The sequence below is a fragment of the Desmodus rotundus genome, chromosome 13 (genome assembly GCF_022682495.2).
Source record: "Desmodus rotundus isolate HL8 chromosome 13, HLdesRot8A.1, whole genome shotgun sequence".
Lineage (NCBI taxonomy): Eukaryota > Metazoa > Chordata > Mammalia > Chiroptera > Phyllostomidae > Desmodus > Desmodus rotundus.
In genome coordinates, this window is record NC_071399.1 from 42,586,048 (window position 1) to 42,603,900 (window position 17,853).

Here is a 17,853-nt window from a genome sequence, read left to right on the forward strand (position 1 = left end):
TTGACTAACAGGGATTTATTTATGTTCTTTACAGAGAGGGAATTTATTTGTATTGCCATGAATAGGAAACATATCATGACTATTAGTTTTCTACTAGTTAACTTCTTTCTCTACAGAATTATGAAATAGCTAGTCAAAAACAAAGTTAAAACCCCTTTAAGATCAGATTCCTGGAGGTTCCAGCATTCCATTAAAAGGATTCCAGAATTCTCTGTTGCCCCTTCCAAAAGTCTTAATTATTTTCACACCAATCCTAGGATTTCAGAGGTAAAATTGTTCCTCAGTCAGGGGTTAGCAAAACTATGGCTCATGGGCCAAATCTAGAAATGTAGAAAAGACCAGCCATTTGTGTATTGTTTATTGCTGCTTTCACCCTACAAATCAGTGTTGAATAGTTGGGACAAGGACTAAATGGCCCATATTTTTACTAAAATATTTATTCTCTGGCTCTTCACAGAAAAGTTTATTGACCTCCACCCTGGGTCATCTAATTGTTTTCAAATTGACATGAATTCAGGAACATGCAACCATAATTTTCCAAGCCACTTTTGATTTTATTTACTGAGTATTCTGGTTATTTTGATCTCCCCCACTAAGAAAACCCACTGGACATAAGAACTGATTTTGGCTTAGTTAGTATCAGACATCTACTTAAGGGCTGCAATTAGACCAGTCTCCATCTCCTGCTCTTTCTACTACAAAACTGCTTTGCTCAGCTGCCAAACTGTTGCAGATGGATATGAGGTCCAGGCTCTTGGTGGACACGAACAAGGAATTGAATGGACCACACAAATAAGATAAGCGAAACAAGCGAGAGAAAGTTTCTGGCATCGTAGTTGACATATCCTCTGAGAAACAGGAGAAAGCCTAAAACCAGGAATAGCCACTAGAGCCAATACTGACCATCAAAATATCCCGGAAAATAAGGGGACAAGACAATCAGGATCCACTTAATTACAGAGAGACCAAATCCTGAAATGGCCCCATACCTTCCTATAGCTGAAGTGGTCAGGCAAAAAGACAAAAAAAACCCAATCCTGTTACAGAGGAGGAAGCACATCATTACAGTATGTTAGGGATCATCTTAAAAGTTCCAAGTCAATTCTTTCTTTGCTCTTAGCAGTTAATTCCTTCCCAAGCTTGGCCACCTCTGACCTGGGGTGCCAGCATTTCAATGTCCTTGGCCTGCTCCATGTGAGCTGATCTAATGAAACTACTCAACAACTTCTCTGCTGTGTTAGCAAGGCAAATAGATACGTCTAAAAGATTAAGTGAAAACAAATATGTAATAACCAGTTAGGGATTTTTTACATGGGAACTAGATAAGCATTATCAATGCCATAATAAGCTTTAATCTTGTAATTTCTCCCCAGTTCAAGAATGTGGGATTCACAGTAAGCAAGCTTGTTACCCATTGGCATTTGGGGTTCCTGCTGCTCTCATGGCTGTTGCTCTGAGTAAGTAGAAATGAGCTGAATTAATACAATCCTATGATCAGATCAGGCCTTCATGTTAATTATTGTGACCAATTTTTAAAAGTTCATGTAACAAATTATAATAATAAATAATAGGAAGAATTGCCATCCTATGTTAAACATACTCAGAAAATTTAAAGAAAGTAACCTTGACATTTTTTCAGAGGGAATAAAGTCAAAGAAGTTTTACAGGAAAAGGAATCAACTGAGTTGAACATCTAAAGATTTGATACTATTAGGCTAGTGATACTTTAGGCTTGATACTATAAGATGAAGATGATAGAATAGGCTAGACTGGTTGAACCCATAGCTGAAAGCTATTCTTCTTGTCAACATGTGACCATTTACAACTTGAAGACAAAGCAACCTAGTCAAATTGTTTAAATATCTCCAATACCATCTAGATTTCTATAAGGTATCATCTCAAAATGTTTCTATCATAATATATATCTTTATTTTAGGTGCATTCATTTGCACATGGGTTCTTGGCACTGGCTTTTTAAGAAGTGTAAAGAGATTTCTACATGTCATCTAGTGTGAGATATGGTAGGGGTCTTCATTTTCTAACTACCATAACAAAATACCACAGACTGAGTGGCTTAACCAACAGAAATTTATTTATTGTCTCACAGTTCTGGAGTCTGTAAGTCCAAGATCAATGTGTCAGAAGGGTCATGCTCCCATTTAAGACCCTGGGAAGAATCTCTTCCAGGTCTCTCTCCCTCTTGAAGCACCCTGGCTTGTGGCAGCATAATGTCAATCTGCCTATGCTCTTCCCTCTGTGTGCATATTTGTGTCCAAATGTCCCCTTTGTCATATTGGAGTAGGGCCATCATAATGACTCATCTTACCTTGTCACATTCTGAGGTCCTGGGGATAAGGACTTCAACATATTTGGGGCAGGGCATAGAGAATAATTCAACCTATAGTAGTAGCACAAGAAGGAAACATAGCCCAGTTTGCCATCTCTATTAATAATATCAAGTATGCACCTGTTTAACATCTTTTGCTCATGTAGAAATTTAGCTTTTTCCATACACTATGCAAAAGTTCAGAATTCTCCTTTTTGTTTATGTCCAATTTCTTCCCTAATTGTTTAACTACTTCCCTACTTCCCTAAAAGGCTCGTATATGCCTTCTCTCCTCTAATTCTGGGTAAGGAAATGGAGATAAAGAGGATTTCAAAAAATGTTGTTTTAGGCCGAACACTGTATTAAGTTGGTATTAGGTAAGTAGTCATTTAGTCTGTATGAGTCCTTCCTACATCAAAGATTATGCTTTTTCTTATGGAAGAATTGAGAACAGGCCAAATCCTATGTATCAACACCAACTCTAGAAGTTTCTATCTGTAGCAATCTTATGCTTGAATTAGTTAATCAGAAGCTTAAAGATTAAAATATTAGTTAGCAAAAAAATATACACTCCTCTACCGTCCATGTCTGGGTTGAGGACAATTGGCATTGGGTGAGAATACAAGTAAGCTCCCCTTTCTTCAACTTGGAGATATGCTTGAGACTTAGCACCTATCAAAATCTCAAGCTCTCTGTTAATTGAGGGGAAAAAAATCTAATTCATACAATTCATTGGTGTTTTAAATTTTTTTTTTAATATATTTATTGATTATGCTATTACAGTTCTCCCATTCCCCCCCCCCACTCCACTCCATCCTGCCCACCCCCCTCCCTCCCACATTCCCCCCCTATAGTTCATGTCCATAGGTCATACTTATAAGTTCTTTGGCTTCTACATTTCCTACACTATTTTTACCCTCCCCCTGTCTATTTTCCACCTATCATCTATGCTACTTATTCTCTGTACCTTTCCCCCTCTCTCCCCCTCCCACTCCCTTAATGACAACCCTCATGTTCTAGTTGTTTGCCTAGTTTGCTCTCGTTTTTGTTTTATGTGTGGCTGTTAATAACTGTGAGTTTGCTGTCATTTTTACTGTTCCAATTTTTGATCTTCTTTTTCTTAGGTAACTCCCTTTAACATTTCATATAATAAGGGCTTGGTGATGATGAGCTTCTTTAACTTGACCTTATCTGAGAAGCACTTGATCTTCCCTTCCATTCTAAGTGATAGCTTTGCTGGATACAGTAATCTTGGATGTAGGTCCTTGCGTTTAATCTTGGGTAATGTAATTATGATGTGCTTTGGTGTGTTCCTCCTTGGGTCCAGCTTCTTTGGGACTCTCTGAGCTTCCTGGACTTCCCGGAAGTCTATTTCCTTTGCCAGATTAGGGAAGTTCTCCTTCATTATTTGTTCAAATAAGTTTTCAATTTTTTGTTCTTCCTCTTCTCCTTCTGGTACCCCTATAATTCGGATGTGGGAACGTTTCAAGGCGTCCGGGAGGTTCCTAAGCCTCTCCTCATTTTTCCAAGTTCTTGTTTCTTCATTCTTTTCTGTTTGGATGTTTGTTTCTTCCTTCTGGTCCACACCATTGATTTGAGTCCCAGTTTCCTTCTCATCACTATTGGTTCCCTGTACATTTTCCTTTGTTTCTCTTAGCATAGGCTTCATTTTTTCATCTGTTTTTCGAATAGATTCAACCAAGTCTGTGAGCATATTGATAACCAGTGCTTTGAACTGTGCATCCGATAGGTTGGCTATCTTTTCGTCGCTTAGTTGTATTTTTCCTGGAGCTTTGAAGTGTTCTGTCATTTGGGCCATTTTTTTTTTTTTTTTTTTTGTCTTGGCGCTTCTGTTACTTTAAGGGGCGGAGCCTTAGGTGTTCACCAGGGCGGGGTAACGCTGGTCGCTGAGCTGTGACGCTGTACGAGGGGGAGGGGCCGAGTGGGAGCAATGGCGCCTGCCTCACTCTCCTCCGAATTTCAATCCTTCACTCCGCTACCCACAATCAAACTGGGCCCCTCTGGTGCTGGTTCCCGAGTGGGTGGGCCTGTGCACACTCTAGGCCCCTGTGGGTCTCTCCAACGACCTCTCCTGTGAGGCTGGGAGTCTCTCCTGCTGCCGCCCCAACCCCCTGGGGCACTTTCAATCAGAGGTTTGAGGCTTTATTTCCCGGAGCTGGAGCCCTGGGTTGCACGGTCTGCTTCGTTGCCCGCCGTTCGTCAGGTTTATCTGTGGGCGAATTTGGTGCCGCGGGGTGCTACCCGCTGCTCTGCCTGCCCCACTCTCCGCCACTCTGAGTCCGGCCCTCTCGGTTTATCTGTGCAGATGTGGGGCCGCAGGGTCTGCTAGTGCTCGGACTGCCTGCGCCATTTGTCCCACACTCCGCCAGTCTCAGTCCCGCCACAGCCACGCGAGTCCTCTCCACCCCGGTGCCCGTCTCCGCCCCTCCTACCAGTCTGGATGAATGGTTATTTTCTATTTTCTTGGTGTTGGTCCCCCTTGCTGTTCGATTCTCTGTCAGTTCTGGTTGTGCGAGGAGGCGCAGTATGTCTACCTACGCCGCCATCTTGGTTCTCCTCCGGTGTTTTAAAATTTTTGAATTCTGGTATTGGGTAATCAGAAATTCTAGTATGGGGATTGTGTTTTCAGAGTTTCTTTCAGAAATGCTTTTATTTCCTAAGGTTTTTTTTTTTTTTAATAATATGTCTTTCCTAAGAGGGTTCATGGAAGCATTGCCTCCTTGTGTAAGTGCTTTTTCTTATGTAAAACTGTAGCTGTGTTTCTGGACCATGAGCACAGAACAAATTTTGTCACATTTGATTAAGTAAAAGTTTCAAAAGATTAGTTCCTATTTTTTTCTGAAGATTAAAAAAAGAAACTTTCTCCTGTCATTGCAACTGAAAAAATAAAGCTGATTTTAGTCCGCATAGAGTAATATGTTAATCTGTTATGTGAAAACACTAATTCATTTTTTCTCCCTTTACACAGTGACAGAATTTGTGCCTAAATAGCCATATTAATTGTCTTTGAGCTGCCCCAAGTTCTGGGAAGTAGATAGTAGTAGACCTCATTGTTTATATGTGAGAACACAAATATAACATTACTCAGAAGCTCCTGTGATTGTTACAATCAAAAGCATTTTCTAAACTGGGAGGTAGGTAGGTAAACCCATTCTATGAGTAATCCTAGTATATCCAAAACAAGATTATAACTGAAATAAAAGCACATGTTCTAGGTCTCAAGTAGTTCTGACAACACCCTGTTAACACATATTCTTTTGCCCTGTCCAGTTGTATTTGTTCTTGGCAGTAGAATGTACAAGAAGTTCCAGCCCCAGGGTAACATCATGGAGAAAGTAGTCAAGTGCATTGGTGTAAGTATCTCAGTAGCTCTCTCTCAATGTCATTTTTAGCCAACCTAGAACCTTCCACCTTCTTCAAATTAGAATTCAATGAAGTGTTAACTTTCCTTTAAGCATGTTATTAGTGTTTTTTACTACAGGGGTGGGCGAAAGTAAGTTAAATTACCTGCCATCATTGCCTAAAAGGTAAATTGCAAGTTAGGATATGAAACAATAAGAAGAAGAAGACAAATAATACAAATAAATAATACAATGTTTAATCAAAAAATAATAATACAAGAATAAATGTGTTTTGCATACTCACAACTGTAAACCTACTTTTGCCCACCCCTGTATTTTGATAAACTGTTGCTTCTTATAAAACTCACCACCACATGGAAAAGGACACAACAGAACTCAAAAAGGAAAGGACAGCAATAACACTTGAACTTATAAGATCAGTGGTCAAGGAAAATTGAATCAAAGTGACTCTTCACCTATCAAAACAAAGTCTACCCTTTGTCAGAGAGCAGAGAAACAATAAAGGAGGATGCATGGTTTGGTGCTGCTGCACACTGGGCATCTGAGGGACTGAGAGTTCAGTTAATACTACTTTCAGGAATCAGCTAAAAAAATAACTTTTACAAATGAACACAAATTCACATTCTAAGATTATTAATGTAGTATTTACAATACCAAAACAACAACACAAAACAAATATTTACAGCAGCAAAAATTTAAGTCCTCCACGTTGCGGATAATGGGAGAATAATGCCTAACTTAGAGCACATCTATGCCATATTATGCAGTCATCAGAAGCCTTGTCTTCAAAGACTATCTGGTGGCAGGAACATGCAGAATATGAATTCCTCCATACACATCCACATGGTATATGTATATACAGGCACATTTAAAGTCAGGAAATAAATGGTGAGTGTAGTAATCTTTAAATAATGGAGTCAAATAACCCCTATTTTCTACCATTTTTTTAGTGAATATGAACACATCATATAATCAGGAAAAATGTGTCACTTATTTGTAAAAATAATACGTGTGGATAATTTTGGGGATGTGAAGGCAGCCTTAAGGCAATGTTAGGTCACTTACTTTCCCTTTGCCTGGCTTTATTGCATTAAATTATACGTGTGCACTTTACTTCATGAAATAAATGTGCCCTCTCAAAATCAAAAACATTATCTTTCCTTTCAACTATTTTTTTTTCCTTTTGTACTTTCCTCTAACAGTAATTAGATTGATTCCCTTCACAGACTTTTTTCCAAGCTAGGAGGGGATCTTAACAATGGTTTCTTCAAGTTCTTACTTCCCTAGTAATTGACAACTTAGTTTAAACTCCAAAAGAAAACTTCAAGCTCTTCAGAGTCATGAGAACTATATTGCCCAGCATCCAAAATCAGCCCACAGCTTTGAGTTATTTATTGCCTTCCAGTCACATCCATGTTCCCAACCAACCCCACCATCTCTTTCTCCTGGTGCTACATATATAAATGCACTTTGCTTTTCCTAAAGGCCTCTTATTAACAAGGAATCTTAGAAACCCCTAATTTTATGATGGGTGGTCAGTGTATTTTTCTAATCAGTGTTACCATATTTTAAAACACGTTCAACTATAACCTTTATTTTTTTAATAAATCCATTTCCGTGTAGTGCGTTCTCACTGTCCTTTGCGTAGCTATGATCCATTTATTATAGACCTTCACTATCTAATATGGGAGCTATTAGCCACATGTGGCTATTAAACATTTGCAATGCAGAAAGTTCAACAGAGGAACAGAGTTTTTAATTGGATTTCACTTCAATTAATTTAAATTATATAATTTCTTATACATGTATTTCTATATAATGTGTTCTTTTACATTTTAAAAGCCAATACTTAGTTCAGTTATTGGAAAACTTTAAAGTATATTTGGAACAATGTACACTTTATACATTACACTTATACTTTATACATGTTCCAAATATACATTACAATATATAAATCTAGTTTTTTAAACAAATTTTATGAAATGTAAATACAGATCAAATATTTCTAATAAAAATTTAGCATTCAAATTAAAATGTGCTGTGAGGGTAAAGTATACCCTTCATTTCAAAGGCTTGGTTTAAAAAAAGAATGTAAAACTTTTTATGAATTTTTAAAATATTGATTACATATTAAGATCATGTTTTGTGTTTCTTGGGTTAAAGAAAATGTATTTAAAATTAATTTTATCTGTTTCCTTTTTGCTTTTTAATATGGCTACCAGAAAACATAAATGTCGCCTTATATTTCTATTCAATGCTCCTCTCTGGAGAGTAGAGTAGTAACAGAATGATTTTGTTTACCTTAAACTCACACACTTGTAGTTAGTAAAAGATTAGAAGTAAATGCATGTCATGCCTTTTAGCATTGTCATATATATATTAGTGTATACAATTTTCTATTTTGTTTCTCTCACAATTTTTCCATTAAAAGGAGTTTAATTGAAATGTATTTTCCTGGTAAAGTAATCAGTCCTGTTTTGAAATTTACTTTTTCTTTCTTCTTTCAGTTTGCCATCAAAAATAGGTTTAGGCACCGGAGTAAGGAATTTCCCAAAAGGCAGCACTGGCTGGACTGGGCCAAAGAGAAGTATGATGTAAGTGATCATTATTGCTACAGCGGTCCCAGTGACCTTCCTCTAGAAAGTGAACATCCATAGTTGCAATTCATATTGTTAAGGCTCCACTGACAAGATTATCAGCTGTATCTTCAGAACCTTTATATCACATTAAATAAGATTCTGGGAGTTTGAATTTTTATATTGAAAAGAACTTGATGAAGAATGGATATAATTTATCTAAAAACAATATCTCTTTTAAGTATATTTTATTCATTATACTATTTCAGTTTTCCCAATTTTCCCCCCTGTATCTCCCCTCTTCCCTGCACCCCCAACCCTCCAGCATCCCCCCACCCTTAGTTCATGTCCATGGGTTGTACAGATAAGTTCTTTGAGTTCTCTGTATCCTACACCATTTTTGACCTCTCCCTGTCTATTTAAAGCCTACTAATTATGGTTCTTCTTCCCTGTATCTTTCCCCCCCCACTCCTCCCTTACCCCTCCCCACTGAAATCCCTCCATGTAATGTCCATTTCTCTGATTCTGTTCCTGTTCTAGTTGTTTGCTTAGTTTTTGTTTTTGTTGTTGTTCTTTTTTTTTTTTAAGGCTCATTTATTGATAGTTGTGAGTTTGTTGTCTTTTTCTGTTCATATTTTTGATCTTCCTTTTCTTAGACAAGTCCTTTTAACATTTCATATGATAATGGCTTGGTGATGATAAATCCCTTCAATTTGACCTTCTCTGGGAAGCACTTTATCTGCCCTTCCATTCTAAATGATAGCTTTGCTGGATAGAGTATTCTTGGATGTAGGTCCTTGCCTTTCATGACTTCAAATACTTCTTTCCAGCCCCTTCTTGCCTGTAAGATTTCTTTTGAGAAACCAGCTGGTAGCCTTTTGGGCACTCCTTTGTAGGTAACTGTCTCCTTTCCTCTTGCTGCTTGTAAGATTCTCTCTTTATCTTTAATATTGGGTAACTTAATGATGATGTGCCTTGGTGTGTTCCTCTTTGGGTCCAACTTCTTTGGGACTCTCTTGGCTTCCTGGATTTCCTGAAAGTCTATTTCCTTTGCCAGACTGGGGAAGTTTTCCTTCATTATTTTTTCAAATAAGTTTTCAATTTCTTGCTCTTGTTCTTCTCCTTCTGGCACCCCTATAATTTGGATATCGGAACATTTCAGGGTGTCCCAGAGGTTTGTAAGACTCTTCACTTTTTTTAATTCCTGTTTCTTCATTCTGTTCCAGTTGGATGTTTATTTCTTCCTTTTGTTCCAAATCATTGATTTGAGTCCTGGTTTCCTTCCTGTCACTGGTGGTTCCTTGAATATTTTGCTTTATTTCATTTTGGGTATCTTTCATTTTCTCTTTCATTTTTCAACCAAACTCAATCACTTCTGTGAGCATTTTGATTACCAGGGCTTTGAACTCTCCATCAGATAGGTTGGCTATCTCCTCATCACTTAGCTCTCTTTCTGAAGTTTTGCTCAGTTCTTTCATTTTAGCCCTATTTCTTTGTTAGGGGCCCCTGTTAAGTTGTAAGGGGGCAGGGCCTTAGCTATTCACCCAGGCAGGGCAACTCTCCTTGCTGCACTGTGGTGCTGCCTGTGGGAGAGGGGCCAGAGAGGGAACAGTGCAGCTCACCTGCTTGTCTCTAGCCCGCTTTTCAACGAACTCTAGTGTGAAACTGCGAGTTCCTCCCATCACAGCAACTGCTGTAGTCCACAGCCACCTCTGAGTCTCAGTTTCCCCTTAAGTCAGCCCTTCCTGTGAAGTCTGCAGCTGGCCCCACCCCCCTATCCACTGCCTCACCAAGGTTTCTCTCTGACTGTCACCTTACCGGTCTGGTTGTTCTGTTTGACTGTTTCTTTATTCCATGGTTGGCAGAGTTCCACACAATTTGATTCTCTGGTACTTCTGGTTGTTTATTGATTTCTGTTTGGTTGTTATCCTCCTTTTGGTTGTGCCAGGAAGTGAAGGGTTTCTGGAAACAATATTATCTTGTCATAGATTTTCATATGGTACAATCTGCCAATTATTATATGTAATTGTGATCACATAACTTTAGTTTGAATATAGAAGAATTAAAAGATGGTAGTGGAATTTACATTTAGTGAAATTGAAATACAAATTCGAGTAACTCACCTACTAAACAGACATTTTCACTCAATTTTAAATAGCTTAGGATGTTTTGGTTTTCCAAAGAAACCTGAGGAAGGGTTTCTAGAACTGTTAACCACTGCCCAAGTTGTCTCTAGATGTAAATGTCTACACTGAAACTAACATTGCTGATAACTGTAACCCAAGGTGGTTTTTATTTGTCCCTCCCCCACTCCAACTATAGGAGCGGCTTATCTCTCAAATTAAGATGGTTACAAGGGTGATGTTCCTGTATATTCCACTCCCCATGTTCTGGGCCTTGTTTGATCAGCAGGTAATGTGAAACTGTGTTTTTGTACATACATCTTCATGTAGCGAACATCCTTTGGTCACTACCTCGTACCAAGCCATAGTTGGTATCTAGCTCTTAAAAAGTTTCTCTTCCAGCTTCTTTTTTATTCATGTATTTGATCATTTAATCACATTGTACCTCTTTAAAAAAAAAAAAAAACAACTCTAAATGGTTCTACCCACATCTCTGTTGCAAAACAATGAAGAAATTAGATGTGGTCAAGTAAAGAAGCCTTAGGAAAGATTTGATCAAAGTGTCCAAGACTCTTTTGAATCAAAACTGAGACTAAAGAAAAATTTTAAAAAAGAAAAACTGAGAAAAAAAGAAAATTAAACAAAGAACTGAGAAGAAAGAGTTTTTCTATTGCTGCATCATGGTAAATGGATGTATTACCTTTTATGGGATCCACAGAATATTTAAACTGACAGGGACTTGATATCTTCTGATGTAAAATGGAATGCTTGGTTTAGAAGTATCATCCAGGGATGGAAAGTCATTCTTTTTAGAGCAGGGACTAGAACCCTATTCACTGCTGTGTCACCTGCTCTTTCTTCCACAGCTATAATAAGATGTGTGCCTAGGAATTTTTCAGCATAGGATTAGATAATTCAATGTATAATGCCTACTAATCAAAGTACTAAGATATTATTCCTTTTAGAAAATGGAATTTCAAAAAAATTTACAAACTTGCATAATTTTATTGTGCAGGAAGGATTATTACAAGAGTAAACCATCTCTTGGAAAAAATTTGAGTGTATACATTATTCTCCTTATTTCTAAGTATGGAATTTAGAACAGCATTTTAAAGACCAGGGAGGTGATTTTGCATGTTGAATACAAAGCTGTTATTGGATTTGGACTCGCACTAGAAATACATTCATCACCTTTTAGCTCTGTGACTTGGGGTAATCCCTTAACCTGTCTGAAAGTGTAATAACCCATGGCAAGGCTGTGAGGATCAAAATGGAGAATGTATATAAAGTAACCAGAGACTGGCATATATGAAGAATTCAAACAATTAATGGTAATGGAAAAAATATACAATAAAAAATGAACTATTTAAAAAAATAATTCAAACAGTGGTATATTTCATGACTTTCTATGATGTTCTCCTAGTGGAGTTGATAGATTATATGGACACATTTATATCTTTAGTCCTCCATGGAAAAAATCATATATACTTATACAGTCCTGACTCATCTTCTCCTATAAAATAGGTTGAATGTAATGAGGCTGCCTAGGTTTAAATTTGTCAGTCTCTTCATGGAATAACATTCTAGGATAGCCTAGCCTGTCAAAAATGATTCTTAGCAATAATAATGTTCTTGACACTATGATGCCAATGAATGTAGAATATCCTCAGGGTGTAGAGCTACTTTAACCTTGCAGGTAATGTCTTGCTTCCCAACAAGCCTCAGAAATGCATTTTTGTCTTTCCTGAGGAAAGCTTTATCTCAGAGTAGTACTTTGCAGATTCCTTGTGAGGGGTGGGGGTACTATGTTATGTTAACTTGGAGAGCAGAAATGCAAGTTGTTTCTTCTCACCCAGTATTACAATGGAACTGGGAGACAAGCTTGATGTTGAAAAAAATATTGTAAATCCAGTAACATTTCAGACCTCCTTCCTGATTTGGAAAAAAACTCAATAGTGACTTGTAAAATGTTTAAAACCCATGCTCCAAATGATGCAGTAAACTTATTCATTTTTAAGGGCTCAAGGTGGACACTACAAGCAACAACTATGAATGGGAAAATTGTAAGTTTGAGCCATCAGGATATTTTAACTCCCCTGGTCACTATTTCTTTGTTGTAGTCCCTTTGCCCCCTTTCTTTTTCCCTTTCATGACATTTTCAACCCCCAAATTGATCATCTGTGGAAACTAGATGATCAACTCAATGAGACATCCCCCCACCCCCATTTCTAGGGAAGTATCGAAATTCAGCCGGATCAGATGCAGGTAAGAGAAAATATTTAAATTGCTTTTGGAGATCAAAGTCACCTTTGAGACAATGGTAACAGTGCATCTCCACTTTACCTGCAGACTGTCAATGCCATCTTGATCGTCGTCATGGTCCCCATTGTAGATGCTGTGGTGTATCCTCTGATTGCAAAATGTGGTTTCAACTTCACGTAGGTGACCTTAGTGTTGGGGTTGGTGGGAAGATCCATTAGTTCTAGGGCTTTTCAACTAGACTGCACTCCCTCAGCTTCCAGACCTCTGTGGAAAGAAGTCTTTCTTCCCTCCCTCACACTAACTATATAATGGGGCTTTTAAAGAAATACATTTAAATTAGATGTCTGTGTGCTGATGTTTCTGAAAATTTGTCCTTAAAATAAAAGGGCTATTTATAGCAGCCTGTAGAAGCCCATAATTAAGGCTCTCTTATATATATTGAAGGTTGTTCAAAACAGGCTTCTCCAAGGTGTGCCACTTTGGCACACAGAGGATTTTCAGCTGAAGGCAATATAGACCCTGCAGGCTCAGGAGAATCTTCTGACCCTCTCTGCACTACCTAGAAGAATCTAAATTGGAGGTCTTGAGCTGAAAGCAATCCAGGCCCTATGGGCTTACAAAAAACTTTTACCTCTCCTTTAAAGAACTTAAATTTGGGGGTTTGCCCATAATGAGTCATTACCAGAAATAACTTTTTATGACTTATCTATATGGCAGGGTAAATATCTAAATTACTGAACACCTGCTTCTCTTATCATCTTGCAAACTGTGTTACTCCCCTCTGAAGCCCCAAGGTATCTTTCATCATTCCTTGACTCAGGATGCCACATACACCTCATTTTCCCTTTCTGTCTCTGAACCTCTCATATATGTGGGGTTCCCATACGTATGTATGCAATTAAATTTGGTTACTTTCTCTTATTAATCTATTGTTAAATTGACATGAGATACATGTCAATTTAATTATTAAACCAGCAGAAAAAACCTAGAAAGGTAGAGAAAAATTTCTTCTTCCCCCATAATCTAGACAATAGAAATGTTAACTATAATCCAAGGTATCACCAGGATTATAATTTCTAGAGATTAAATGTAAAAATGTAAGTGAGAAGCTGTATTACATTTAGCATCCCTAGTCTTGGTGATGAAAAACAGATGAAGAGATGCTTTCAATCTCATATATTTTGGGAGGGAAGTTAGTTTTGTTTGGGGGGATGGTAGGAGAGAAGTGCTTCTTTGGGGAATTTATCATTAGCTTGTTTGTTTGAAGCTGATTGGGAATCACTCTCTTACTTGTCCCATCAGCTCCTTGAAGAAGATGACAGTTGGAATGTTCCTGGCTTCCATGGCTTTCGTGGCAGCTGCAATTGTACAGGTGGAAATTGATGTGAGTTGCCCTCTGATTCTCCAGTGGCCTTTCTTGGCTCAGGTGGGGAGTTCAGAAGTCTTCTTTCTACAGGACTAAAAGGATGAGGGGAGGCCATGATCTTTGCTAATAAAGTTCTGGAGCTATGGATGATGTACTGAGGGGCAAAATACTCCCTTTCTGACAGTATGGACTATGGGTTCTTAGCTCTGCAAAGGATGACAGGAATAGGGTCAAATGGGTACACTTAATTAGGAGAAAAACTAGATAGCAGTTACATAAGGAGCTTCCATTGCAGTTCTTATGATGGGAGAGAAGTTTATGGAACTTGTTCTTTTATGAACTCCTAAAACATCTAGTTAAAAGAAGTTTGGCACTCACAAAGTACTTCAAAACTGTATAAATTGTCTTTTTGATGGGTGTCTTGGCTTTTGTATTCTAACTTTCCTTATAATGGTTAGTTCCCAAGCTAATTCACGTGTCTATTGGACACACAATGGGACTAAGGCAGGCTTCTAATGCCCTTAGTCTGAGATCAGGTCCTAGAAACCTGATATCTCTCTCTCTATTTCTATCTCTCTCTCTCCCTCCCTCCCACACCTACTCTCACTCTCTCTCCCTCACTCCCTCATTCCTTTTCTATTTTCTAATTTTTATTTTTAAAAGATTTTATTTATTTATTTTTAGAGAACAGGCAATGGAGGAAGAAAGAGAGAAACAGCAATGTGTGAGAGATACATCTATCAGTTGCCTCTCACATGCCCCCCTACTGGGGACCTGGCTCACAGCCCAGGCATATGCCCTGACTAGGAATCGAACCAGTGACCTTTTGGTTTGCAGGCCAGCACTCAGTCCACTGAGCCACACCAGCCAGAGCTCTATTTTTTAATTTTTAATTGTGATAGAGTATACATAACAATTTACCACCTTAATCATGTCTACATATGCAATTCAGTAGTGTTAAGTACATTATTGTGCACTTAATCTTCTGAATGTTTCATATCTTCCCAAGCTGAAACCTTATATTCATTCAACAACTCCCCATTCCTCCTCCTGACTCCCCAACCCCTAGTAACTACCATTCTACTTTCTCTCTCTATGAATTTGAATATTTTAGGTACTGCTTTAAGTGAAATCATACAGTATTTGTCTGTGACTGGCTTATTTCATTTAGCATAATGCTCTCAAGATTTCACCATGTCAAGCATGTGTTAGAATCCCCTTCCTTTTTAAGGCTGAATGATATTCTATATGGATATAGCACATTTTATCCATTCACTTGTTGGTGGACACTTGGTTTGTCTCACCTCTTGGCTATTATTAATAATGCTACTAACATCATGGGTGTACTCACTTTCCCTTGAACATAGCTAGCCTTGTGGAAAAAGAATTGTGGGGCTAAAATAGAAATAGATTGCTTTAGTGATACTGGAATTTGAGAGAGGGCATGTAGGGAAAAGGCAGAAACCCTGAAGCAGGAGGGCATAAAGCATTTGTGAGAGGCTGTTTAGAGCACCAGTCCAAGGCAGATGTCTGGGCTTCCAGAGTTACAGGGGAATCATCCAGGGAAAGCACATCTCAGGTGCCACAACAAGATAAGCATTCATTTAAACTATGGTTACTCTGACCCGCTCAGATGTTAGGCTTCATAACTTAGCATCCCTTGACCTAGAGGTAGATGGGTAGATCCAAGATATGAACAAGAACAACCTCTTTCTCATTACATCATTTTCTATGTGTGCCATAAAGTGAGAGATTGGAGGCTTGGTAGGTGGGTATTTGGTGCACCTCAGCCACCACAGCTTTCCATGGCTGGGGACAGTGACTCCAGTGCACTGGTTAAATTATATTCCATTCAAACTGAAGACCTCATTTCCAATTATGTTTTATTTTGCTCAGAAAACTCTTCCGGTCTTCCCCAAAGGAAATGAAGTCCAAATTAAAGTATTGAATATAGGAAATGATAATATGACTATATATTTTCCTGGAGAGACGGTGCACCTTGTCCAAATGTCTCAGGTAAGTAGAAGGAACTGCAGTTTTCTTTTTCATCATCTAATCTGAGTTATAATAGAATTTGCAGGAGCTGATCTTCTTGATCCTTGTATAAATTCCAGGAGAAGCCCAGAAGTGAAATGTCTTATTATCTTGGTCTCCTTTTGGCTTCACTCTGGACTGTGGGGGAGCTCTGTCCACAGAGCTCCCCTGGCTGCTGTGGATGAGAATAAGTCTACCCAGACATGATCTGTTTGAGGAGGAAATGCTGACCAGTCTAGTCTCTCAGAGGAGAAAGGTGTTTACCCTTTCTCTCAATGGGCTTTTATTGAGTTTATCTTGCATAGGGATGCATATCAAAGAAAGGAGGTATGGTTTACAGATAACATTTCTAGGATCACAGGGGTCTTTTTGAGTCAGGGTCTGGTAGACAGGGTGATGCCAATTGGCTGTAAAACCTTGGGAAACAAACTTATTTTGTGCTTGGACCCTTAATATTTAAATTGAGGACATTCTTAGCAAAGCAGGTTTCACAGGACTTCATGCATTCTTTCTTAGGCCAGATCGCCCCCCTGCCAGAAACCGCTGGTTCCAGCACAGGGCTGCAACTCTCTTTGGTATTGTTTCAGGCCTGAATCAGGCAGGGAAAGCAAGACAACCAAGAGATTAGGAGACTTTTTACAGATAGAATGAGGACTCAGGCTATGATAAAGCCAAGGGGTGAGGGTTTTTTGTCCCTTCACCACAATACCCTAAGTCCTTCCCTGATGGCCTCTTCACAACTGTGCCTGTCTTAGGTTGTTCCTTTCTTGAGGAATCTTACCCATCATTGACTATCCAGCCATCCTTCAGGGGCCAAACAAGGTGAAGTAAAAGGGGCAGGGGCTGCGCCCCTGCTGGGAGGATAAGTTTTGTCTCCTTAGTGGCTTATCGTCCCAAGGTCCCCTAGCTGTGGGGCCTTTTCACCTGTCGGTGGGATTACAGCTTCTGAAACCAGGCAGGATGGTTCCCAGCACTGGACCAAAGCACATCAAACTTCAATGTGCATATGAATCACTGAGGGAGCTTGTTAAAATGCAGATGCTTGATTGGTAGGTCTTTAACCTTCATTTTTAAAAAGCTTTTAGGTGATGTTGCTGCTGGTAGTGCCTGGACCCACAATTTAAATAGCAATGTCTCTGTCAGTGGTCTTTGACCAGGAGCAATATATAATAGGAGAAAAGTTTATGGAACTTGTTCTTGGCAACATGAACTCCTAAAAGATCTGGTTAAAAGAAGTTCAGCACTTACAAAGTACCTCAAAAATGTGTGTTTTTGATGGACTTCCCTTTTGTATTCTAACTTTTCTAATAATGGTTACTTTCCAAGCTAATTCACATGCCTGTTGGACCCACAAGGGGGCTAAACTAGACTCCTAATGTCCTTAGTCTCAGATCAGATCCTCAAAACCAGATGTTATACAGTTAAGGGACATCTGACAATCTCTGGAGACATTTTTGTTGTCACACCTGGGAGTGCTATTGGCATCTCCTATGTACATAGTACCCCATCCCAACAAAGAGTGATCTGGCTCCATGTGTCAATAGTGACGAGGTTGGAAAAATCTGATATAGAAAGTCATTGGTCTGGATTAATGGTTTTCAATCTTGAGTTGTTATTGGAATCTCCTGGAAAGCTTTGAAAATTCTGATACCTGGGCCCCACCCCCACCGATTTTGATTGAACTGGTCTCATTCCTATCTAGACATGGTTAACAACCACTACCTTAGATCTTGCCAAACTAATAATCTCAAAGAAAAAAGAAAGTTTGACTCCTGATGCTAGG

General features: G+C 38.7%; 1 protein-coding gene across 1 annotated transcript in view; it reads left to right on the forward strand.

The window, feature by feature from the left end:
- The window catches only part of SLC15A1 (solute carrier family 15 member 1), a 60,787-nt gene that overhangs the window by 24,739 nt on the left and 18,195 nt on the right, over nt 1-17,853 (forward strand). Inside the window, exons 8-16 of the mRNA XM_024578893.3 lie at nt 1,374-1,457; nt 5,618-5,700; nt 8,217-8,303; nt 10,608-10,697; nt 12,427-12,471; nt 12,641-12,673; nt 12,758-12,846; nt 13,973-14,054; nt 15,933-16,052. Coding sequence (XP_024434661.1) covers nt 1,374-1,457; nt 5,618-5,700; nt 8,217-8,303; nt 10,608-10,697; nt 12,427-12,471; nt 12,641-12,673; nt 12,758-12,846; nt 13,973-14,054; nt 15,933-16,052 — 713 coding nt within the window. The remainder of the gene's footprint in view (nt 1-1,373; nt 1,458-5,617; nt 5,701-8,216; nt 8,304-10,607; nt 10,698-12,426; nt 12,472-12,640; nt 12,674-12,757; nt 12,847-13,972; nt 14,055-15,932; nt 16,053-17,853) is intronic.